This window comes from Bos javanicus, chromosome 6 (assembly GCF_032452875.1).
Source record: "Bos javanicus breed banteng chromosome 6, ARS-OSU_banteng_1.0, whole genome shotgun sequence".
Lineage (NCBI taxonomy): Eukaryota > Metazoa > Chordata > Mammalia > Artiodactyla > Bovidae > Bos > Bos javanicus.
In genome coordinates, this window is record NC_083873.1 from 58,734,070 (window position 1) to 58,760,057 (window position 25,988).

General features: G+C 42.0%; 1 protein-coding gene across 6 annotated transcripts in view; it reads left to right on the top strand.

The window, feature by feature from the left end:
* The window catches only part of WDR19 (WD repeat domain 19), a 78,392-nt gene that overhangs the window by 48,867 nt on the left and 3,537 nt on the right, over positions 1 to 25,988 (top strand). For 3 of the 6 annotated variants that reach the window (XM_061421181.1, XM_061421182.1, XM_061421183.1), the window contains 12 exons: positions 1,077 to 1,223; positions 1,549 to 1,673; positions 3,605 to 3,717; positions 5,772 to 5,840; positions 12,150 to 12,227; positions 14,207 to 14,303; positions 14,491 to 14,615; positions 17,628 to 17,709; positions 19,330 to 19,480; positions 21,065 to 21,188; positions 22,569 to 22,645; positions 22,977 to 23,101. In XM_061421181.1, coding sequence (XP_061277165.1) covers positions 1,077 to 1,223; positions 1,549 to 1,673; positions 3,605 to 3,717; positions 5,772 to 5,840; positions 12,150 to 12,227; positions 14,207 to 14,303; positions 14,491 to 14,615; positions 17,628 to 17,709; positions 19,330 to 19,480; positions 21,065 to 21,188; positions 22,569 to 22,645; positions 22,977 to 23,088 — 1,300 coding nt within the window. In that variant the 3' untranslated portion in view covers positions 23,089 to 23,101. Of the gene's footprint in view, positions 1 to 1,076; positions 1,224 to 1,548; positions 1,674 to 3,604; positions 3,718 to 5,771; positions 5,841 to 12,149; positions 12,228 to 14,206; positions 14,304 to 14,490; positions 14,616 to 15,925; positions 16,039 to 17,627; positions 17,710 to 19,329; positions 19,481 to 21,064; positions 21,189 to 22,568; positions 22,646 to 22,976; positions 23,102 to 25,513; positions 25,577 to 25,988 lie in introns of those variants that run through there. The other 3 variants (XR_009737207.1, XR_009737208.1, XM_061421184.1) reach the window with 3 other exon arrangements.

The window sequence follows — 25,988 nt, forward strand, 5'->3', positions numbered from 1 at the left end:
CATCCAGTCCTTTATGTATTTATATGTGGACTACAATCTCATTTTTATTTGAAGGTTAAATACTAGAAGTTGAAACTTTGATATAATTATGGCATGAAAATGAAATTAGGCAATAGTCATTTTATTAAGGAAGATAACTTACAGAGGCAAAGAAAAGTGAAGAAACGTGAATTTCATGGCTGCTCTGTTTAAGCTGAAAAACAGTATAACAGTATAACAATGGATTGTTGGTACTTTAAATAGACAAAGATTTTCTGGAACTTAATATAAGAAACTCAAATCCACTGGGAGGAAATGGGCTAAGACAAGGAGTGCCAGAGGAGGAAATACAGTTATGAAATTATATTTTATACAGATACGAAAAAGTTCCATCTCACTAATAGTAATTAAATTAAAGCAACAGCATATCATTTTAACTCATATTGGGAAAAGATGTATTTTAAACTAATAACCATATTGTCAGAAAGCACTTGTTATGCATGACTAATAGGACTGTAAATTTCTAAAGTCTTTAGAAGGTTATTTAGCAATATGTATTAAGAGATTTTTAAAGGTTACTTCCTTCTACTTTTAGAAAAGTAACCTTAAGAAAGAGATACACACTAAATGTCTTGTTAAAATGGAAAGAGCTAGAGAGCTCATGGAGACTGAACAAAAGTCTTGAGCTCCATCTAGAGGTCAATACACAATGATTTTATAGATTACTGTTAAATTGTATCTTAATTGTGAAAAATTGCTGATTTTCTGTTTGCTAAAATAAGCCTGTATTACTGTTATAATCTTTCCTCTTTAACAAAACAGTAAAATATAAAAAATTGTATATATATGATTCAGATGAGAAAACACAGTTCATTATTGGTATTTTACTGTTAGTTTATCAAACCTGTAAAAACAGCATATTTTAGTGAAATGGTTCATGGTATTCTTTCTGATAAAAAAACAAAGAAGAGCAAGAAAAGTGAGCAATCACCATCAATTAAAAAAACAAACAAACAGTATCCCAAGCATTAATTGACATTTTTCTCCCAAATGTGACAAGGTTGAGAAAGTTTGTTTGAATTAAGTATCTCTTATAGATACAAAGAAGCTGTTGTGGCTTATGAGAATGCAAAACAGTGGAACAGTGTGATCCGCATCTACCTGGACCACCTCAACAATCCAGAAAAGGCTGTCAGCATCGTCAGAGAGACCCAGTCCCTGGAAGGAGCCAAGTTGGTAGCCAGGTAATGTAACGCGTTATTTTTGGACTTCCAAAAACTAGCCTTTAAAGAAAGCCCCCACTTCCCCTTGTCAAAAAAATCATTTCAAATGGAATATTTATTCTTTCTTTTCAAAATTATATCTTCTAAGTGTTTAAATTAAAAGGCTGTTTGTTATGGTCAACATACGCGAGTATGTTTACCAAATGTAAACATATGGTGTAGAACTACAGTTTACCCAGTATGTTTTTACTTTGGAATGGTTTCTCGGGCTTGAAAAAGATTTTATTTTGTGAATGACAGACTTCTTTTAAATGAGTCAAGCTAATTAAAGTACTCTTTGCTTTAGATTTTTTCTACAGCTCGGTGACTACGGGTCTGCCATCCAGTTTCTTGTTATATCCAAGTGCAATAATGAAGCTTTCACACTGGCTCAGCAACACAACAAAATGGAAATCTATGCAGACATTATTGGTAAATATCATTGTTTTCCCCAATTTCTCTTAAAGATTTTATCTGGTCTAATAATCAGACTGGCTACATCCGCACGCACGTGCACACACACCATTTGTACACAGGCACACACACCATTCCATTTGTACACAGACACATACAACTATACGTTACTTGTCAGGTTTCAAGATCCCTACTGTCACCTTCAAGGTGAGATGGAATCGTAAGACCACTTTGAAAAATTAAGGTGTTTCAGGTGACTTCCATGGAAGGCCAGATTTCCCAAATTCTCCTACCGATCACCCAGTGGTAAAGGAAGGTTCCAAAACGAAAGTAATAGGAAATGCAGAGTGACTTTTGAAAAAGTAATTGTGTTCATCAAATTTAAAAATTGAGTTGTAAATTAAGCATATAGGATGTGGTTTTTAAAGATTTTGAAAGTCCGAAAGAAAATTTTATATTCTGAGAATACCGGCTTACAGGTTATCTTCCCCTGTTTGTAATTATTCTTAGAACTTACTGAAATAACTTTCAGATTTTTCACTTCATGGGCCATATTTAACATTATTTGTGGTGTGATTTTTCTCTTTTTTTTTTACTGTGGTAAAATATACAAAACATAAACTTACCGTTTTAATAGTTTTTAAGTGCACAGTTTGGTTGCATGAAGTACATTCACATTGTTGTACAACCATCACCACATCTGTCTCCAGAACTTTTTCACCATCCTAAACTCTACCCATTAAACAATGGCTCCCATTCCCTCACCTCCCAGCCTCGTAACACTGTCCTATTCTCAGTCTCTATGAATTTGACTATTCATGGGACCTTATATAAGTGGAATTATAATATTTGTCCTTTTATGTTATTTCATGTTTTAAAATTCAGAAAATGACCATAAGAAATGATGGTGGGATTCATAAGAAAAATTTTTTTCAGTCTTTAAGGGAAATGATAGGTAAAAGCATCTTGTAATATCTTCAGAAGTCATTCAGATAATTGGAAATATAAAGAGTTAAAGAAAAAAAGAAAGTACAGATAAAAGTCACATTATGATTATTAATGTTTAACATGGCTGATGACATTTCTGTCCTAACATTACAAGTCATCATTGCACTAAAGCATTTAAGTTTTTCTAATTTCATAAGGATGTGGCTTATCCGATACACACACACAAATACACACTCTAATCCCCAAACATAACACACACTTTCCTTCATCTTTCTTTACTCTCTTCTTTTATAAACTCTAAATCTGGCTTGGTCTGGAGACAAGGGCTGTTCATACTCTGGTGCCCTACTGGGCCTCCAACTCCCGTGAGTAAATGTGAAATGAATGTAAACAATGAATTGGAACTCCAGCAGCTTTGGGGTCTTCTGTGCTTAATATGTTTAAGCCTCAAACTGAAAGAACAACAGTAAAAAAGGAAAAACAGTAATTATCTTTAATAGCGTCTATTATCCACTTGAGTATCATCTTCCCTGTCTGACAAATACACACAGACTTTTGTTTAAACCAGGCATTGGAGAAACCGAGAAAGGAGATGGATTGCACGTGCATTATGGTTAACTTGGCTCCCAATTGTTTTGAAACCCTAGGGAAATCCTGGATTGTTCCTGTTGTTTTAGGAAATGAGATTGAAACTTTTAAAGAAAGATAAAAGTCCCTAAGGGTGATGTCAAACCATAACCTAGCTTCTCACAAAGCCTCCTAGCTTCCTCTCCTGATTGCTGTTTAGAGAGAAAAGAAGGTGGAACGGTTGATCTGTGAGGTTATTATGGTGAATGTGTTTTGTGATGAAAAAGACACTGATAATAATATTTGCTGTTAAGGGATTTTAATTGCCTCTTTTTAGATCACCTGTTTTTAGATCTTATTTTTGAATTAGCAATAAGAAGTAAACAGCTTATGCTCAGATATTTTACTCAATGAATTTCTGATTTCTGTTGTAGGTTCTGAAGATACCACTAATGAGGACTATCAAAGCATAGCCTTATATTTTGAAGGAGAAAAAAGACATTTTCAGGCTGGAAAATTCTTCTTGCTGTGTGGCCAGTATTCACGAGTGAGTATTTGCGAAGAAAACATACTTTGGACTCCACAGGAACGATTAGGGGAAATGTGTTAAAATATAGTATTCTCCTAGACACCCAGCTTTGAAATCTGAAAGTCAACCTTGACATCTTCCACTCTCTCCCACACAGTCACCTCTTTCACAGCTGCCTTCGTAACCTCTCTCACAGCTGCCTTCATAACCTGTCTCACAGCTGCCTTCATAACCTCTCTCACAGCTCTCTCTCTTTTTTGTTCTTACCACCGTCCACATAATCCAGACCTGGGTCACCTCACTTTAGATTATTTCCTATTTTCCTTGTTTTTACCTTCTCAAACCCCTAAAGCAGAGTTGCGGCGTTTAAGCAAGGGACATAAAGAAGCGAAGCCTTGGAGTAAGGCTTGCTTAGTGAGTGAAGGGCCGGGACTGCTGGATGGCACCTCGAATGAAGGAAATGGCTGCTACTCACCCTCAAAAATGTGTTGCCATTCAGCAGTTTGGGCCTACTAGTTTCAGATCATAGGATTTTTCATAAACATAAGTCTGGGTCAGCATTAAAATATAGGCCCGGATATTTGTATAACATCTCTCTGACAAAAGAAACAAGTCTGTGTGTGAACTTGGCCTTCAGGCCACCAATTTGCTGTTCTGGCCCTTTAGTTCTTGAGTCTAAATTCCTTCGATGGATTTTCCACGATTGATCAACCAGCCTGAACCTTGCAGAGTGGCATCTAGCTTTTTCCAGTGAAGAGTCCTGCTCTCCCACTGCTGCTGCTGCTGAGTCACTTCAGTCATGTCCGACTCTGTGCAACCCCATAGACAGCAGCCCACCAGCATGCCCCGTCCTTGGGATTCTCCAGGCAAGAACACTGGAGTGGGTTGCCATTTCCTTCTTCAATGCATGAAAGTGAAAAGTCAAAGTGAAGTCGCTCAGTCGTGTCCGACCCTCAGCGACCCCATGGACTACAGCCTTCCAGGCTCCTCCATCCATGGGATTTTCCAGGCAAGAGTACTGGAGTGGGGTGCCATTGCCTTCTCCAACTATTCCACTAGCCTTTCCCATCCTTGTTCTCCACTGGGCTCCTCTCTGCCCTCTTCCCCACCTACCACAGACCTTTTCATCTTCATGTCCTTTTCCTCTGTGATACCTTCAAGAACATCCTTTCTTCCTCACACCAGCCATAAAACCAACTGGCAATACTGTTCATTTGTCAATTTAGTACTGACTTGCGCACACTGCTATATTTAAAATTTTTAAATAGATAACCAACAAGGACATACTGTGTATAAATAAATTGGAAAGAAAATACTGCCCATTTGTCTCTGAAGCCTTCATAGCCATAAACGTCATCATAGTTGTGGTGGTATGGTGTTTAGGAATTAGACAACTGTGGTTTGAAATAATTGGTTTTGGGGATTTCCCTGGTGATCCAGTGGTTAAGACTTCACCTTCCATTGCAGAGGGCGTGGGTTGGAAACCTGATCAGGAAGCTAAGATCCATGCCTTGTGGCCAAAAACCAAAACATGGGGGGAAAAAAAGAGAAACAGAAACAGTGTAACAAATTCAGTGAAGACTTTAGAAGTGGTTCACATAAAAAAAAAGAAAAAAACTTAAAAAAAAGATTGGCTCTTTGTATTATCATCACATCACATAGATCCCCCCAGTGAAACTATACGTGATACAAAAAGACAAGCTGCAGAATCCCCTTAACTGGTATCTTCCTTAGCATCTAGCACAGCCTTATATTCAGAGCAGCAGATCGTCAGTAAATGATTTGTTGAATGAATCAATGAAAATAATTGCATCTTCCTATCTAAAGAGGGCACATTTTTCATTCTTATTTCATTCAAAATCAGAACTAGAGTCTTCAGACTGGATCCTTCTACTTTTTAAACTACACTCAGCCTTTTAAGTATGTGTTATATGACCCAACATGGTGCAAGTTCCTGGTTGAGATGAAGATACTTTCACAAACTGCGATTACTATGTGTGTGTGAAAGCTTTGTGTTTCCTCTTGTGAAAGCAGTCTGAAATTTTTTAATTGTTATACAATTCTCCTTTCAGGCACTTAAACACTTCCTGAAATGTCCAAGCTCAGAAGATAATGCAGCAATAGAAATGGCCATTGAGACTGTAAGTAAACTCTGTAATGAAATTTTCAAGAATGCTAACTTTTTAAAAACTTTTTGAAGAAATTTCCAAACATTTACAAAAGTAGACCTAACGGTATAACAAATTCCCAGGTACCCATCATCTCATTTCAACAGCTAACACATGGCCCATCATATTTTATTTCTACTTCCACCCTCTTTCCCTGTATTATTTTAAAGCAAATCACAAATATCACAAAAATCACAAATACCATTTCATTTGTGAATACAAAAATTATCTGTGAAAGATAAAACATTTCGATTTTCTTTTAGATGTAATTTGCATCCAGTAAAATGCAAAAATCTTAAATATACAATTCAGTTAGTTTTCTCAAATATGTACACCTGTGTAACCCCCACCTAGCTCAAGCTCCCCAGAAGGCCTGCTCGTGCTGCCTCCCAATCAGTGCTCCCCAACAAGAAAGAAAAGAAATGTTAGTCGATCAGTCGTGTCCGACTCTTTGTGACCCCATGGAGCCCGCCAGGCTCCTCTGTCCATGGGATTGTCCAGGCAAGAACACTGGAGTGGGTTGCCATTCCCTTCTCCATGGGATCTTCCAGACCCAGGGATCGAACCTGAGTCTCCCACATTGCAGGCAGATTCTTTACCATCTGAGCCACCAGGGACGTCCTTGCCTCCCAACAAGGGTAACCACAATTCAGACTTCCATTGTTATAGTTTTACATGTTTATGAATTTAATGTAAATAAAATCATACATACAGTCTTTTTTTTTTTTTTTTTGGCTTCTCTGTGTCTTCAGTACTGCATGAGCTTTTTGCTAGTTGTAATGAGTGGGAGCTGCTCAGAGTTGTGGTGCGCGGGCTTCTCATTGCAGTGGCTTCTTTTGTTGCACAACACGGTCTCTAGGGTATGCAGGCTTCAGCGGTTGCCGCTCCTGGGCTCTAGAAGAGCACAGGCTCAATAGTTGTGGTGCATGGGCTTAGTTGCTCCACTGCAGATGGGATCTTTCCAGACTGGAGATCAAACCCGTGTCTCCTGCATTGGCAGGCAGATTCTTTACTACTGAGCCATCAGGGAAGCCCATATGTTTCCTTTTGTATCCAGTTTCTTTTAGTCAATAGTAAGTCTACAAAGGCAGCTGTGTTACCACGTGTGTCAACAGTTCATTCCTACTCGTTGCTGTGTAGTATTCCACCATGTGACTATCACAGTTTCTTTACCCACTATTCTATTTAGATTGTCTCAGTTTGGGCGTATTATGAATTAAGTTGCCATAATACTGTTCATATCTTTGTGTGGACATAAGCACGCAGTTTTATTGGGTAGGTATGCAGGAATAGAATTATTAGCTTATGGAATACATATATATATCTTCAGCAATAGTTGTTCAGTCACCCTGTTGTGGCTGACTCTTTGTGACCCCATGGACTGCAGCATGTGAGGCTGCCCCGTCCTTCACTGTCTCCTGGCATTTGCTCAAACTTATGTCCATTGAGTCAGTGATGCCATCCAGCCATCTCATCCTCTGTCTCCCCCTTCTCCTGCCCTCAGTCTTTTCCAGAATCAGGGTCTTCTCAAGTAAGGCAGCTCTTCGCATCAGGTGGCCAGAGTATTGGAGCTTCAGCATCAGGCCTTCCAATGAATACTCAAGGCTGATTTCCTTTAGGATGGACTGGTTGGATCTCCTTGCTATCCAAGGGACTTACAAGAGTCTTTTCTAACACCGCAGTTCAAATTCTTTGGCACTCAGCCTTCTTTATAGTCCCACTCTCACAGCTGTACATGACTAATGGAAAAACCATAGCTTTGACTATACAGACCTTTGTCGCCAAAGTGACGTCTCTGCTTTTTAATACACTGTCTAGGTTTGTCATAGCCTTTCTTCCAAGCAGCAAGTGTCTTTTAATTTCATGGCGGCAGTCAGCAATAGTAGGTACTGCCAAACACTTTTTTCACACTAGGGGTACCAGTTTCATTCTACCGACGATGTAAAAGAATGTAGTTGCGCCTTATCTTCACCAGCACTGATCTGTTTCATTGCTACTATGCTGACAGATATGTAGTGGTATCTCATTATGGTCTTAATTTCATTTTTCTAAAGAATAATCATATTGAGCATTTTTTTCAAGTTTGTTGGCTATTTGAATGTCCTATCTTAAAAAGTTCTATTCAGATCTTTTTTTCTAATTTTTAATGGTATCATCTCTTTCTTATTGGTTTGTACAATTGTATTATATATTCTGGATACGAATCTTTTCATCAGATAGAAGCATTGTTGTAACACGTATTGATATATTATCCCTCTTAAGGGCAGAATAATGTCTCACTGAATGCTGTATACCTTGTCTTTATTCACCAGTGGTTACACGTTTGGGTTGCTTCCTCTTGGGGTCTATTATGAATGATGCTGCTGTGACCATTTGTGTACAAGGTTTTATGTGGACATGTGTTTTCATTTCTCTGGGAATATACCTAATAGTAGAATTGCTAGGCCATACGTTAAGTCTACATTTAACATTTTGAGGAACTGCCAACTGTTTCCCAAAGCAGCTACACCATTTTACATCCCAGCAACAATGTATTAAGTTCCAGTTTCTCCAACAATAATTTCTTGATATTATCAAACATGTAGCTAGAGTTCATATTTCCCCATGTTGCATGAGTGCCTTTCAGTTGGTTATTTCACATCATATCCAAACAGGGTCCTTGCCTTGCAGTCAGTTTACATGGGCCTTAAATCTCTTCTATCAAAAGATTGTTCTTCCCCCATCTCCCTTTCTCCCTCCTTCTGGCTCCTTTTCTCTTTTCTTCCTCCTCTTCCTCCTTCCCCCTTCTTTCTTCTCACTTCTGCTTTTTTCCCCCTCTCCCCTCTCTCTTTACCCCCTTGTCATTTATTTGTTAAGAAAATGGGTTATTTGTGCTGAGGAATTCCTGACATTTAGATTTAGCTGATTGTATCCTTGTGGTATAATTTGTTTCTCTACCTCCTGCACCTCCAACTAACTAGGTATTTAATCTAGGTATTTCATTAGATTAGATTTTTTTTTTGAAACACTACTTCATAGATGATGACGGACTTCTTTTTTAAAAAATAAAAATATATTTATTTATGTCTTTGGGTGCACCAGGTCTTCGTTGCAGCACACGGGGTCTTTTCCAGTTGTGGCACACAAACTCTTTGTTGTGGCGTGTGGGATCTAGTTCCCTGACCAGGAATCCAGCCTGGGCCCCCTGCATTGAGAGCCTGGAGTTAAGACTCCAGGGAAGTCCCAATGCCATGTACTTGTTATATCATCACATTAGCAGGCCCAAGTCTTAGTTCAGGCTAGCGTAACAAAATACCACAGACCAAGTGGCTTAAACACAGACATTTATCTCTCACTCAGTCCTGGAGGCGGAGAAGCCTAAGATCAAGGGACCTGCTTATTTAATTCCTTCTGAGGGCTCTCTTCCTGGCTTGCAGACTCCAAAAAGAATCTTAGATATCCCTGGAGATGATCCAACCTAATCTCCATTTACTGACAAGGAAACCAAGGTCCCAGAAGATGATAAAACCAACCTAAAGACAGAGGAATAGGGCTAAGACCAAAACCCAAGTCTTCTTCCCAACCAGACTGCCTGATCACAGTCCTAGGTCGGTGCTCTGTGCTACAGCCCAACGGGCCACTTTCCCCCAAGTAGCTGAGGGCTCCCATCCCTTTGTTCCTGTGCTCTGCTGTTACCCACACCTGGGACACCCTCCTCCCTGCAACCTTGCCTCCTACCCAACAGGCAGGACCCACTTCACATGCTACTTCCTGCAAAGGTTTTCCTGAACTGTCCTCTGGATGTAAATTAAGCCTCCTTAGAATCCTGTGAATACTTTGAACCTCCCTTACTGCTACAGTTAACCCCCTTCAAATTAATAGTCCCTCTAAGCCAAAGGCCCATCTCTTTTCAGTGTTTAGCACATTGTGGACACTCAATTAATATTCACTGGAATGAACACATATTGGCCCCAGTTCTGAAAGTACTGTATAAGTGATGTTAGTTTCCTTCCCATCCCTCTTCTCCTTTCCACCTTGAGAACCCTCCCCTGAAGAAAGAATCACCTTTACTCATGACATGCATTTGCTCACAACCTGTGTGTTTGTATCTGCTGATTCTCAACCAGAAGGCACAGCCCTTAAGCCTTTGAGAACATCTCTAAAATGTTCATAGTTCGCCCACACACACCCTCCACCCCTCAGGGTTCTGAAATACCTTCTTGGTGTTTGTGTTGGTGGAGGGGGGCTGTAATGGACCCCAGGTTAGGAGTCAGTACCAGCGTGAACCCACAATACTGATGGGAAGGATGGGACTGTACGGCATCCGTAGCTTTGTTGGGGGCCTGCTTCCCTCTTTGCAGTTAGGTTTTGCCTTCACCAATCATAGCCTTCTCTGAAGGGTCGCCACTGGTCTCTTTCTTGCTAAATACAGACATCTCTTCTCAGCCTGCACCCTACTCCATGTTATGGTAGCATTTTATACTCTTACACCGTATCTATCTTGAACTTTTTTACTCCCTTAGAACACTGCTTCGCTTGTTCTCCAGTTATCCCTCAGATGCACCTTCGCAGCCTTCTTCTCTGGCTCCACTGCCCTTCGGTGGGAGTATCCACAGCACTCTGTCTCCATGCTTCTTTTAATTTTGATTCTGAGTGGTGACATCTCTTCTCTCCTGGCTCCCCTTTCCATTTATCCTAGTGTTTTGGATGAAATTCAAACTTGGCATCACATTTTTGTTGTTTGCTCTCTCTGGCAACATTATCTGGCACTTGATTACTTGCGTATTAACACATTTAATCCTTACAACAATTCTGTGAGTTAGGTATTATATTTATCTGCTTTGAGGTCCCAAGAGTGACCTGCTCTGGATCTCACAGGTGACCATTTGACCTCAGGCAGACTGACTCCAAAGCCCTTTGCTTTAACCATTTCTTCATACAGGTTTTTTCACCCAAAGCCATGCACAAAAGCCTTGAAGTTGATGAGCTCTACCTTTTCATCCTTCCTTACAGCTGTGGGCAGAGCAGAGACAGCAGATTGGTCAAAGCTTAGCTTTCTTGCAGTGAGGACCACAGGCAGTGGAGTGTGTAGAAATTCGGCAGCCCTAGAGCCTATGCCCCCATCCTCTACCACAGGTTCACGAAGGTTCGCGAAGACCCCTTCTGGCTCACAGTCTCCCTCTGCTGCACAGAGAGCTTCTGAACTTCTTACACTTTCCCTGAGCTGTGGTGAGCTAGGCCTTGCGTGGCTGTGTCCCTGAGTTTCCTTCCTTTTCCAGTCGCTTTTCTCACCACATCACTGCTGTGACAGGAGGGCAGGACTCCTTCCTGCTCCTTGGCTGAGCTCCAGTTGGGCTCTTGACTCACCTCTTTTTTTTATAGATGCAAGACTCTTAAGCCTCCAGATCTTGTCAATAATTATTCCTACTAACTAAAACTAATATATTTCCATTCTCCAATTTGGTAAATAATTTTCCTGATCATCACTGCCCAACCTAGCAGTGATTTTAACTCTGAGCTTTATGGAGCGGACTCTGAAATCTGGATCTCCAGGCCAGGTCCTCTCCAGAACTCCACCCCACACTTCCAGCTGCCCACGCACTTCTGGGATCCCTTGGCCTACTTTCATTTCTACTGTAGATCACCAGGAACCACGTGCGAGCATGTGTCTTCAGGGAGCTGCTGAAGCATTTAGGGTGCCTTGTTGTGAATGGCCCAGTTCCTGTGTTCAAGATGGCATCCTTCCCATGTCATAATCACTCATCATAAGAAAGTGTTTATTGAAACATCCAAGGAGTACATTCTGTATATAAAAATAATACTACAGTATTTTGATACAGCAACTTAGAAAAGCTAGAGCTTCTAAGGATGGATTTTTGTTCATGGAGACTTTACCAATGAATGACAGGCTTCCCAGGTGGTGCTGGTGGTAAAGAACCTGCCTGTTAATGTGGTAGACATAAGAGATGATGGTTCAATCCCTGCGTTGGGAAGATCCCTGGAAGAGGGCACGGCAACCCACTCCAGTATTCTTGCCTGGAGAATCCCTTGGACAGAGAAGCCTGGCGGGCTGTAGTCCGTGGGGTCACAAAGAATCGGACACGACTGAAGTGACTTAGCATGCACCCACAAATGAATGAAGACAGACCCTGAGCTTACATCGTGGTTCAGGCTCTTGACTACACGTGTTTTTACATGGTTTTTAAATTCTGTCTCCTCAGCAGAAGACTTTTTGTCCCTTCTCTCCATTTCCTTCCTAGGTTTAAGATGCTGAACTTACTGTTTCTTTCTTTTCCTAAACAGGTTGGTCAGGCCAAAGATGAACTGCTGACCAGTCAACTGATAGACCATCTTATGGGAGAGAGTGATGGCATGCCCAAGGTACTAAAGTGTTTTCTCCACTGGGATTCTTAAGTATCTTAGTTGTACGTTTACTTTTATCTGCCCTGTTTTGGAGCCTGGCAGACTACAGCCATGGGGTCGTAAAAGAGTCAGACACAACTGAAGCTACTTAGCACACATGCATGCACTGTTTTTATCTATTATTGCTTTGGCATCATAGATGTACAAACTTCTCTCTCTGTGTGCAGCCTTAGATCATCTAGACAGATCCTGCATTTTAGATATTGTGTGCATTCACTCTTGGAAATTGGCATCACTCCCTGTGATGCCATGCCCTTCTGGGTAACAATTCTCACCACCCACCATTTTTCTCAAATGTGGTAGAGTTTTATTTATTCTTAGAACTTTGAAAAATGACTATTAAAAGCATGAGTTAGCACTAATCCTCCAAAATCAGTGTACTTTGTTCATATCTCAAAAATTATGGGAATGAATAAAAATCCTATTTACTATAACAGTAACTCACCAAAAATAAAGTGGACATCATTAAGAACATGTTTTCAAAATAGGCAACTTTCTTGGATTTTGTGCAGAAGTTGGTCTTCTCTCAGGCCTGATAAGGACAGACTCCTTCGAGAATGCCGCCCCAGGGCCTTTTTTTCCCCTTTTGCTTTGGTGTTTAAGGGAATCGGTCTGTTTGTGAGGAACTTGAGTACAGTGGACCCCTGAACAATGTGGGTATGGACTGCGTATCCGCTTACATATAGATTATTTTCAGCAGTAAATACCATGGTACTACATGACCCCAAGTCGGTTGAGTCCATGGACAGGGAGGAACTGCAGGCACAGAAGGCGGACTATACACTACATGCTGATTTTCAGCTCTGCGGAGGTCAGCACCCCAACCCCATCACTGTTCAGGGGTCAGCTGTAACTGATTTGGATACAAAGTGCTGAAAGTCGTACCTGGAGAGGATTGGCCATCCTGATCCCCGAGTCCGTTTCCTGTTTTATAAAGACACTGAGACCCAGGGAGGCTCAGAGAACCTATCAAAGGGCACAGGTTAAACTTGCTGAACCACCTCACCTTATATCCACTTATTCTAATAATCAGTAAACCAGTGTCAAGTATGTGAAATTGTTTAGAGTTAAAATAGGAATGGAAAACGGGCTCAAAAATTTTTTATAGGTATAAACATTTTTGAAATTGGTACCTTGTCTCAGCACACCTTTCCAGCTGAAGCACACAAGAGAGAACTCTGTGGACTAGGGTTAGGAGCACAGACTCTGACGCTGGTTCAGATCCTGGCTTGGGAGAGGTGCTTTGTTTCAGTATATAATCACACCTTCCTCCCAGGGAGGGTATGAGGATTTAATAGAGTTGTTATTTCTCAAGTACTTAGAATACTGCCTGGCACATATTAAACTCTGAATAAATACATGATAAATAATTATTTGTTGACTCTAAAAAAAAAAAAGAAAAGGTTGTTTTTTAAAAAATGGCCTCTTAACACAAGCTAAATTATTTTTGGGTTTTTTTTTTGGCCACACTGTGCGGCATGCAGAATCTCAGTTCCCAACCAGGGATGGAACCCATGCCCTGCCACAGTGGAAGTATGGAGTCTTAACTACTGGACTGCCAGGAAAGGCCCTGTTTATTGGGTTTTTAAGAAACAGTTTTAACACTCAGTTACTGCAAAGTGAAGGGCTTCCCTGATAGCTCAGTCAGTAAAGAATCTGCCTGCAGAGCAGGAGACCCAGGTTCAATCCCTGGGTCAGGAAGATCCCCTGGAGAAGAGAATGGCAACCCACTCCAGTATTCTTGCCTGGAAAATCCCATGGACAAAGGAGTCTGGCGGGCTGCAGTCCGGGGTCTCAAAGAGTCGGGCCCAACTGAGTGACAGACACTTTTACTTAACTAGAAAGTAAATGTGATCCTAAATGAAAATGCAAAATTTTAGGTATTTTCCCACATAGCTAATGCAGATGTGATGTTTCTCTAATGGCTTGTATGTCAGGATGCCAAGTACCTGTTCCGCTTGTACATGGCCCTGAAGCAGTACCGAGAAGCCGCCCGGACCGCCATCATCATCGCCAGGGAAGAGCAGTCTGCAGGTGGGTCCCCAGAAGCCATGGTTTACACCCCAAACAAGTAGTAGAAGCATGCTCCAGAAAACATGGAATTAAATAAATCATTCTTTATTAATAACTTACTAAGACAATTTGACAAAATCCACCTGTTAAATGGAAAGTCCTCAGATTTCATCCTTTGCAGTAACGTCATTTACCACCTCTTTTCAAGGAAACTATCGGAATGCACATGACGTTCTCTTCAGCATGTATGCAGAACTTAAATCTCAGAAGATCAAGATTCCCTCTGAGATGGCCACCAACCTCATGATTCTGCACAGTTACATACTAGTGAGGGTGAGGCCTTTGGGTGACGTGGGCCATAAGCTGGGCACCCCTCCACTGGGTTGGAGCCATCTCCCAGATCTATATTGTGTACTGAAGACGCAAGAGACAGGGTAATTATATAATATGCTGCCTTTTGTGTACAAAAAGGCAGAAAAAATATATATTCACCCCAAGTAAAATTAGAAATACATTAAAAAAAAATAGGAAAAATAGTTTCCTAAAGGGATCAAGGCAGAGGCAAAGTGTAGCACTAAACCCAGTCAAGGGAGAAGAGGGAGAACAGGCCCCTCCATATAGAATACCTTTTTATATTGTCTTGCTTTTGAAGCAGATAAATGTGTTACTTTGTCAAAAAAAAAGATTTACTAAAAACATTTTTGTTTAACCAGTTTCCTAGTTTATTAATTGTAGGGTTAATGAATTTTATAAATTCCACTGTGCTTTAATACTATTTAGTTTTCATCTGAATATAAAATAATACTGAGAGAATTTAGAGAATATAGGAAAACATAATGAAAAATCATTTCCCCTTTAAATCCATCCTCAGATATAAGTTGTTACCACTGCTGTACACTGTATCCCCCATGCTTCTAAAATACACATGTGCACCATCTTGGGGGCACCTCCCAAGTGGTTCAGTGGTAAAGAATCCACCTGCCAATGCGGGAGACATGGTTTGATCCCTGGGTCAGGAACATACCCTGGAGAAGGAGGTGGCAACCCACTCCAGTAGTCTTGCCTGGAAAATCCCATGGACAGAGGAGCCTGGCAGGCTACGGTCCATAGCGTCGCAAAAGAGTTGGACATAACAACTAAAGAGCAGCCATTTTTTTTTATTAGGAATATATTTATGTCTAGTTGTCTATTTTTAATTAGTGATTTTTAGTAAAAACAGAATGTGCAAACCTGAAATACTTCTATGTAGTTTACATATGTGTATGTATATGTACATTTTATATGCACACATCTTTGTAAAAATACAGGTAGACTCCAACTTACGTACTTGTCCAAATTTTGATTTATGTCAAAGTACGTCTTCCCATTTTAATGCTAAGTTGGTTTTCAGGCCAGTCCATAAGAGTGTATTCAATTTGGAAGCTTCCTATGTTACAGCAGTCATGTTATGAATGACTTAGATACTAATTATGACCTGTAACAGCACTGCCTAATAGAACTTCTACAGTGATAGATGTCCTATAGCCATTAGCCTGGCTATGGAGCACTTGAATTACACATAATGCAGCTGATAAACTAAATTTTAAATTTTTATAATCTTAATTTTTAGTGTAGCTACATGCGACTAGTGGCTACCATTTTAGATCCCACAGGTGTGCTGTGCTGTGCTTCAGTCACGTCCAACTCTTTGCAACCCCATGGACCATAGCCCGCCAGGCTCCTCTGTCCATGGAATTCTCCAGGCAAGAATACTGAGGTGGGTTGCCATTCTCTTCTCCAGGGGATCTTCCCAACCCAGGGATCGAACCCCAGTCTCCAGCATTACAGGTGGATTCTTTACCTAGTGTCTGAGCCACCAGGGAAACCCTCAGGTCTCCAGCACCTATTGTAAGGGAAATCTGAGAATTCCAGCTTGCAGCCACCAGGAGCGCATTTCCTCTTGAGCCACAGGAGGGCTCGTGTACAGGAAGGACTAGAAATGGGGAAGGAGGGCTTTCTCGGCTTAGACATGAGTGGCAGTGCCAGTGTGCTGAGGCACAGAATCCAGCAAAATGGAGCCTTTGGGCATGGAGGGGAGGACAGAAACAAGTTGGTGGAAGATGGGAACAAAAATGACAGGTTCCTGTTAGAAGCCCTCCAGGACCAGGGCTTTCTCCCACGAAAAGCCACAGGGATGGCTCTTGAGTCTTCTTTTCCTCTGGCTCTAAGAGTGGGCCCATCACTTCCCCCAGACCAGACGTCCTCCCCCGCCCCCCAACACTGAAGAGCACCCATGTGACTTTTCCCTTCCACTCTACTCCTTTATCCCAGCACCAGATATATTCAAGATTTTTAACTGAGTCTGGCATTCAAAAGGGAAACTATTAGACCTTATCAAGTAAGAACTGATATAAAAGTGTCACAGGCCTCTTTGACACAAAGAGCTGGAGAAAGCCATCCATGTTTCAGGGGAAATGGGAGACTTGGCGTTAATGGCTGCTTCCTCCCAGAGCTGGGACAGGAACTCCGGCTGAAGGACAGCCTGGGACCTCTGCACATGGATGGCTGAGCTGGCCCAGGGAGTCAGTGGAAGGCGACTTCAGGTTCAGTTAATATTTATTAATTACGTTGCAATGCTCAGTTAATTACACCATCGTCCATCTGCTCAGACCTGATGGATGTTACAGCTGGGAGTTACTCTACTCATCCTTCACCTTCTCACCAAATAGCACCATTTCCGACTCCCCGTCTGTCTGCTTCTGTCCATCCCCACTCCCCACCCTCTCAGGGCCGCCTCCTCTCACCTGGACAACAGCAGCAATATGGTGGTCTGGCCCTACCAACTCCCCAGCCTCGTGTCATCCTAAGAGGACCACCTCCTTACATCACACACCCCACTCATGCTTACCCAAGCTCAGGCTCTCCAGCCATCATTGCCCCTTTGCCTCTCACAGGTAGCGCCCTCTTCTCGGAACAGCCCATCCTCTGTCCTCCTGCCTCACTAACTCAGACTTCAGGGCTCACAGCAAGTTGGTAAAGTTGTTATTGTTACTCAAGCTCCCCAGTAAAGACCAGTAAAAGAAGTTGAGTGATCTAGAGCAAAGTAAAAAGTAGAGTGTAGAGCAGGGGGAGGCTGGCAAGGCCATGAGGCCAGGCAGCAGCTGCTGGAAGGAGAAATAAGGGAGAAACCTCAAGTGAGTGACAGAAAGGAAGACTGCCAGAATCTCGTGACCACCCTGTTCAGGATCATAACTGAGTCGTTTATTTGGGAGAATAAAAGGTGAATTCGTGTTTTTTTTTTTTTAATTGGAGTATACTGAATTAGTGTTAAAAGTCTCTAAGAATCTAATGTGTCACTTATTTCAGATTCACGTGAAAAATGGAGATCATATGAAAGGGGCACGTATGCTCATCCGGGTGGCCAACAATATCAGCAAATTTCCGTCACGTGAGTCCTGAGGGGAGCCAGGTGTCCCCATTTCTGCCTGAGTGTAGCATGGTTAAGATCTAGCCTCTCTAACTCTGCCAGCCTCTCTCTCTACACGTAGTGAGTCATTTCATCCTCACAGCCACCCCATGAAGAGGTGTAACCGGCATTCCCAAGACCAACCCCAGGTTTGATAATTCACAAGGAGGACTCATATAACTCAACACAGAGTAGTGCTAAAGTTCAGATTTATTATGAGGAAAGGATACAAAGCAAAACCTGGAAAGGGAAAAGGTGAGGGGCAGGGCCTGGGGGTCAGGTGCCAGCACCCAAGCCCCCCCTGTGCTGTCCCACTGGACACACTCAGCGCCTCCAGGCAACACGTACTGGTGTCTACCGGCATGCACGTGACTCAGTGCCCAGGGGTGACCTTGGGGGGCTGGCCACATAGGTACCCCCTGATGAGCAGGTACCCAGTCTTGACTCCCAGAAAGCAGATGCTCAGAATAAACCCCATTGTTTGTACAGAGGCCAGGCACAGGGAACCATTCATTCCCTGGTCTGGAAATGGTGGGAACTCTCCCAAAATCCAAGTTCCCAGATCCCAGGTTCAAGCAGGTCTTTTTCAGGCCACCAGTCTCCAGTTTGCACACGTGTCCTATTTTCTCTGCTTTATAGATAAGCAAACTTGGGTTAGAGAAGTGAGGGGGCACTTGCCCACGATCAGTCAGCTAATAAGTCTTACTCTGTGTTCTCAACCACTGTAGGTGCCTGCCTCTGAAAGCGGTCCCAATATTCTAAGACATGTCGTCATAACATTTTTCAGTGATTAGATTTTGTCACATTCTATATGACAGAGTCAATTTTTTTCTATAAAGCGTCAGATATCGAAGGCTCGGGGATTTGTGGGCCAGTCTCTGCCGTTTTGGCGTGAACCATATGTAAATGAGCACAGCTGGGTTCCAACAGAACTTCATTCTTTTGGACACTAAAATCTGAACTTCCTGTAACTTTCACATCACAGATTTTTATTCTTTTGATTTTTTTCCAACCATTTAAAAATGTAAAAGCCCATGGACCATACAAAAACAGAGGGGCAGATTTAGCTCACAGGTCACAATTCACCCCATTCTTTAAATGAGTTTATTTTTGTTACATGAAAAAGACTAAATAACTATATGTGGCTGGCAAAGGGTGTGCTAGATAGGCACTCTCCTGATGCTGGTGGGAGCAAACATTCCAGAAAGCAGTTGACAACTTGCACTGAGTGCACACACGTGTCTGTGTGTGTGTGTGTATTTTTTAAGTTATGCTCTTTGAGCCAATAATTCGACTTCTAGGTATCTGTCCTGAAGAAAAAGTGCACTCAGGTTAGTGCATAAAATTGTTAATCTCCCCACTCTGTCAAATGCAGAACTTTTATCTTTGAGGCAGGAAAGGAAACATGCCAAAGGTTACCTCAAGGGAGTGTGGGGCCCCGTGTTATAGGCAAATCACAGTATCAGCAGGGGAAAGACACCCGATTGCACCGCTGTGCCCTTTCCTCCTCAAACGGCCCATCACAGGTTCTTTGCCAGAAAAGGCAGATTGAGAGAGAGGTGATCCTGGCATCATGCCAGCACTCCTCCATTTGCTTTGCAGACATCGTACCCATCCTGACATCCACTGTGATCGAGTGTCACAGGGCCGGCCTGAAGAACTCGGCCTTCGGTTTCGCAGCCATGCTGATGAGGCCTGAGTACCGCAACAAGATAGACGCCAAATACAAGAAGAAGATCGAGGCGATGGTCAGGTACATGGGGACAACTGTTCCTACCATCTAATCACAAGTATATTTTTCAGAACACAGCTACTAATGTGTGGACTGAGTAAGAACACAGATTGGGGAGGGCAGTTAGGCTTGTACTCAGCCACCAGGAGCAGGAAACCCAGCGACGACCTGAGTAAGTCAGGATTTGTCTGACTCACACAGTCCCAGGCTGGTATCTCTGTGTCCTGCTTGTCACCGAGGACAAAAAAAGTCCCCGCCTCACAGGTGCACAGCTGTGGTTGTCTGACATCACGTACCCTGTTCCAGGCAGGAAGAAAGTAGGGAAATCAAAAGACGAGAAGGTTTTTGCCTTGTTAGTTAGCAAGGACATGGCATTTACCTCTTACTGGCTAGTCCTCTGCTGCGTGGCTCCCTCTAGCTCTGAAGCATATTGCTGAGTAAAAACAAAGCTCTGCTGGCCAGGATGGCTGTTAGGGAGGCAGCAAACACTGTCGGCCACGGAAGGACAAAGAGTGAGTGCTTCTCAGTGTAAGCAACTTGGTGATGACACAGCCTATTGCCAAGGGTTCATTTCCAAACTGTGTGTAGCTCGAAAGGCACACAAGTCACAGCCCCGCTTCAGAAAGCAGTCCAGTGATCTGACTTTCTACAGGAAAACCAGGGGAAAGTACCACTCATCTTTACAAAAGGAGAAGGCAGTAGCAATCATGTGGTAATTCTGTACTACCAGGTCTGCAGTGATGACATCTGGGGCGCCTGTTGGTCCGATTTTGACCAGGGAACTCAGGTGTACCTGCGTGCTGACCCAGAACTCCTATGTCAGCCAAGGGCCATGGCTACGCCAGTAACAGCAAAGGGAAACCAAGTACTACTGACTGCCAGCTGGGCTCATGGCAGGGAACTCTCACCTGGATAGGGCTACATGGACCACTCCCGTTTTTTTTTTTAAAGCCAATAAGCCTAAGTAGCTTCAGACCAAATCATCATGACCGAGCATGCCTGCTAGCATGGGAAATGAAGTGGGGAGAAAATGCTGGAGCACACTGACCCCCAGATTCGTGCCACACCAGCCTGCGTGCCAGTTTGGGGAGGCACTGGATCTCGCCCCACGCATGAGTGCTCTATAGCTGTGCGGTCTACTGTGGTAGCCACTGGCACATACGGCTATTTACATTGAAAAGTGGATAAAATTTAAAAGTTTCTCACACTACCCACATTCCAAGTGCTCAGAGCTCTGTGTGGCTCCTAGCTACCATATTGGTGAGCACGCAATTAGAACACTGCGGCCAGCATGAAAAGTTGTGTTGCGCAGCCCTGACAGCCTTTACCACTTCAGTACACAAAGCGAAGTGGCGGGCTCACTGCTCCAGTGATCTGGGAGATGGGATACAGCCAGACCCAGCCATGCTTTCTGCACATACTGTGCTGTGGCCTCTACCCACCCCCCAGCAGAGGTGGCCCATGTAATGCTATGGTCTGAGCCATGCTCATTCCTCTTGCTCCTCGCTGGGCTGGAGCATGGGCCCACAGTCTCTAGCTTGTATCTCTGTAGTCTCAGGACCATCATGAAGAAACAGGTGCATTTCATGTGATTCTTCCTCACAGGAGACCTGATACATCAGAGACAGAAGAGGCCACAACCCCATGTCCCTTCTGCGAATTTCTTCTCCCAGAGTGTGAACTCCTCTGTCCTGGGTGTAAAAATAACATCCCATATTGCATTGCAACAGTAAGTTTCTTTATCATTTCCCTTTCTTTGCATATATATAATCTATAGCCCGCTTGAATACTTGATGTGTTAACACTTTCTTTCCTTCCAGAATCTTACCTCTCAAATTTCCTGCAACATTTAGCATATAATTGCATGATCAATAAAGCTGAAAGTTGTGTTCAAGGCATATAATAACCTAAGTAAGTATGAGGCCCTGCAGAGCAGGAGAGCCCAGAGTTGGATATCAGGTGGTCCTGGGCTTAGATCTTCTTTCTGCCATGTACGGGCTGTATAACCTGGTGCGATTTGCTTTTTACCTCACTAGGTCCCTCCATCATAATCTCTTGTCTATTGAGATGAACTGTAGGTTGACCAGAGAATGCATATGAAGCCTTAATTTAATACCTGGCATGCTGTAGCACTTAAGTGGTGGTTTTTATTATAAACTTTAATATTAAGACCTATTATTCAGTTCAGTTCAGTCGCTCAGTCATGTCCGACTCTTTGCGACCGCATGAACTGCAGCACGCCAGGCCTCACTGTCCATCATGAACTCAAGTCCACCCAAACCCATGTCCATTGAGTTGGTGATACCATCCAACCATCTCATCCTCTGTAGTCCCCTTCTCTTCCTGCCCTCAATCTTTCCCAGCATCAGAGTCTTTTCCAGTGAGTCAGCTCTTCGCATCAGGTGGCCAAAATACTGGAGTTTAAGCTTCAAAATCAGTCCTACCAATGAACACTCAGGGCTGATCTCCTTTAGAATGGACTGGTTGGATCTCCTTGCAGTCCAAGGGACTCTCAAGAGTCTTCTCCAGCACTACAGTTCAAAAGCATCAATTCTTTGGCGCTCAGCTTTCTTCACAGTCCAACTCTCACATCCATACATGACCACTGGAAAAACCATAGCCTTGACTAGATGGACCTTTGTTGACAAAGTAATGTCTCTGCTTTTTAATAAGCTGTCTAGGTTGGTCATAACTTTGCTTCCAAGGAGTAAGCGTCTTTTAATTTCATGGCTGCAATCACCATCTGCAGTGATTTTGGAGCCAGAAAAATAAAGTCAGCCACTATTTCCACTGTTGTCCCCATCTATTTAAAACTAAGACCTATTATTAGAAAATATTAAAATGTTTGTTCATCACTAGACTAATATAAGCTTTATTTTAAAGGAAAATAAATTTCGGTAATGTCACAATACTGAAGATTATTCTTTTATACACAAATTTGATAAAATCTGGCTTTAGTCCTTTTGATGTCATTTCTTCTTAATCAATTACCCACCTATTATTATATCATGATTTAGAGGTTTGGCTTTTAACTGTAACCATGTATTGTAATTGAGTAACGGGAAATTTGAATAAAGATGAGTTTTACTCTCCAATGTGCTGTTTCCAGGGTCGACATATGTTGAAGGATGACTGGGCGGTGTGTCCACATTGTGACTTCCCTGCTCTGTACTCAGAATTCAAGGTGTAAGTTGTATCATTTCACTTAGTCATACAGACTTATTATCAAAAAACAGACCTTTTATTCAGCCAGTTTCTACTGAGGTCTCTTTATTTGTTCATGTTCCTAAAAATCTCTAAAGACTCAAATTGTCTTCTTGGGAGAATCTTCTATGACTTTTGAGAACATTTTCCTTAAAGGGACTACTGCCTAAGACTTGAATGTTCCTAATTCTTAAGTTGTGTGATGAACGTGTACTAAGACATAGAAAGGAACAGCTGTTTTTCATATCACAATAACCCAAAGGTAAAGGAATATTATACATTTAATCTACTCTGCCTTTCCCTCCCCAAACAGCATGTTAAGCACTGAAAGCACATGTCCTATGTGTTCAGAAAGATTAAACTTGGATCAACTGAAAAAAACCTCTGACTGTACCCAGTACCTGCGGACAGAAGTGGAGCAATGAGCGGCATGTGCAAGTAAGTACCAGGTCATCCACTCACCTTCTCAGGGCACGGGGTCCACAGGGCAGACACGGCTTTACAGTGTGTTCTGCCATTGGTTCCTTTTTGTGCATCATGGAACCTGTCAGATTTGAACAACAAACTAAGACAGGTTGTACAGTCTCCATGGTGACAAAGGTTATTTGACCGAACAGCGTCATGGATTCCAACCAGAGTGTATTTTATCAAGTCACATGGGTTTCTTTTTAACCAGTTCATTAAAACTATAGCTAGCTGTTAAAATGGAGGTTGTTTTAGTTCGTAACTCAGGAGAGTAATTGTAAAAATTTTTGTTTCCAGAGACCTGAAAAATTCCCATTTTTCTTCCCAAGTTCCATTTTTGTTGCATAGAAGCAGCACATAACCCTTCCAGTCTCCACTGGGAAGAACCTATTCATGTGGCCACACACACTGCAGGGGAGGCAGGGAAATGCAGTCTCTAGCTAGGAAGCCAAAAGCTCTACTTGTTTTTCACAAAGCCTGTTCTTGCATTCCTTTACTCCCTCGGTAAACTGCAGCTCCATCCAACCAGCTGATCAGGATGGAAATCGATACCCCCAGTCACCCGGTCCATGGTCAGGTCCTTTCAGTCTGCCTCCAGTGTATCCGGCTCCCCTCCACAGGTGGAGCTTTTGATTGCAAGTGAAAAGACAGAGAGGCCCCAGCCTCTTCGTCTACTTATTGCAGCCCCACTGGCCTTTCGCTGTCCTTGGACTCCAAACTGCTTTCTCTGCAGGACCTGCAGTCTCTCATATTCCTGCCAGCAGCATAGAGTTCTATTTTCCCCTCCTCCTCACCAACACTTGTTGTCTGCCTTCTTGATTACAGGCATCCTAGTAGGTGTGAGGTGGTATCTCACTGTGGTTTGATTTGCATTTCCCTAATGATAATAATGTTGAGCATCTTTCCATGAGCTTGTTGGCCACTTGAATATCTTCTTTAGAGAACTGTTCAAATCATTTGCCTATTTTTTAACTGGGTATTTCATCTTTTCATTGAGTTATAAGAATCCTTAATATATTCTAGGTACAAGTCCTTTATCAGATACGTGACTTGCAGATACCTTCTAGATAGTATCCTTTAATGTACTCAAGTTTTTATTTTGATGAAGTTCAATTTATCTGTTTTTTTCTCCTTTGGTTGCTTGGTGTCATGTCTAGGAAGCCATTGCTTAATCCTGGACCACAAGGGTTTTACAGTTACACTTCCTTCTTCTAAGAGTTTTACAGTTATTGCTCTTACATTTATGTCTTCAATCTATTTTTGTGTATGATGTGAGGTAGGGACCCCGATTCCTTCTTCTGCACGTGGATGACCAGATGTCTCAGCACCATTTGTTGAAAAGGCTGTTCCTTTCCTATTATTACCAGATGATTGTCTTATTATGTAAGTTCTTTATTTGTATGTTCTAGATATGTCTTCATCAAATTTATTTTGCAGATATTTTCTCCCACTGTGGCTTCCCAATTCCTTTTCTTAATTTACGTATTATCTAAGAGTTGATTTACAATGTTGTATTAGTTTCAGGTGTACAGCAAAGTGAATCCGTGATACATTTATTTTAGTGGTCTTCTGATGAGCAGAAGATTTTGATTTTGATGAACTATATCTTAGCAATTTATCTTATTGTTATGACTTTCTGTGTCTAAGAAAATATTTCCCTACTTGGAAGTCAGGCGCATATTCACCTGTGTTAGGTCTGTGATCCATCCTGAAGTTATTTTTGTTTACAGTGTGAGGTAGGGATTGAGATTTCTTTCCGCCTCAAGTAGATATCTACTCTTCCAACAGCATTTGTTGAAAAGTCTTTCCTTATTGAACTGCTTGCATGCCTTTATTGAAAATCAGCTGGGTTTTCAGTGTGCATGTCCCCTATTTTTATACTACACTGTCTTGATTACTGTGACTTTATAATACATCTTAAAGCCAAGTATTGTGTATCCTACAACTTCGTCATCTTTTCCAAGATTGTTTTGACTACTCTTACTTTTCTTTCTATTTCTCTATAAAATTTTAGAATCAGCTTGTCAGATTCTGTTTTAAAAGCTTGCTCAAATTATGATTGGGATCCATTTATTTTTCTGTTGCTACATATTATCACATATTTAGCATCTTAATATATATTTAATATCTCAACTTTTTGAGGTATAATTAATCATCTTGTATTAGTTTTAGGCATACAACATAATGATTTTATGTTTATATTATGAAATGATTACCACAGTAATTAACATCCATCACTAAACAGTTAACAGGTTTTTTTTTTGAGAACTTTTAATATCTACTCTCTTAGCAACTTCCAGATATATAGTATTGTTAACTTATAATCACCATGCTGTACATTACATCCCTGGGGTTTATTTGTAACCAGAATTTTATACCTTTCAGCCATGTTCATTCTGCCTACCCACCACCCTGGGCCTCTGGCAACCAACAATTTGTTCTGCATCTGTGAGTTCAGTGGGTTTTTTTTAACTACACATATAAGTGAGATGGGGATTCCCTGGTAGTTCAGACAGTAAAGAGTCTGCCTGCAATGCAGGAGACCCAGGTTCAATCCCTAAGTTGGGAAGATCCCTGGAGGAAGAAACGGCACCCCACTCCAGTATTCTTGCCTGGAAAATCCCTTGGACAGAGGAGCCTGGTGGGCTACAGTCCATGGGGTCCCAAAGAGTCACACACGACTGAGCAACTTCACTTTTCGTAAGTAGATAGTACGGTTACCTGTCTCTTATTCATTTAGCATAATGCCCTTCAGGTCTATCCACATTGTTGCAAACAGCAGTATTGCCTTCTTTTGTATATGTATATACGCAAGATATACACCACATATATTTTGTTGAGGGCTTTTGCAACTATGTTT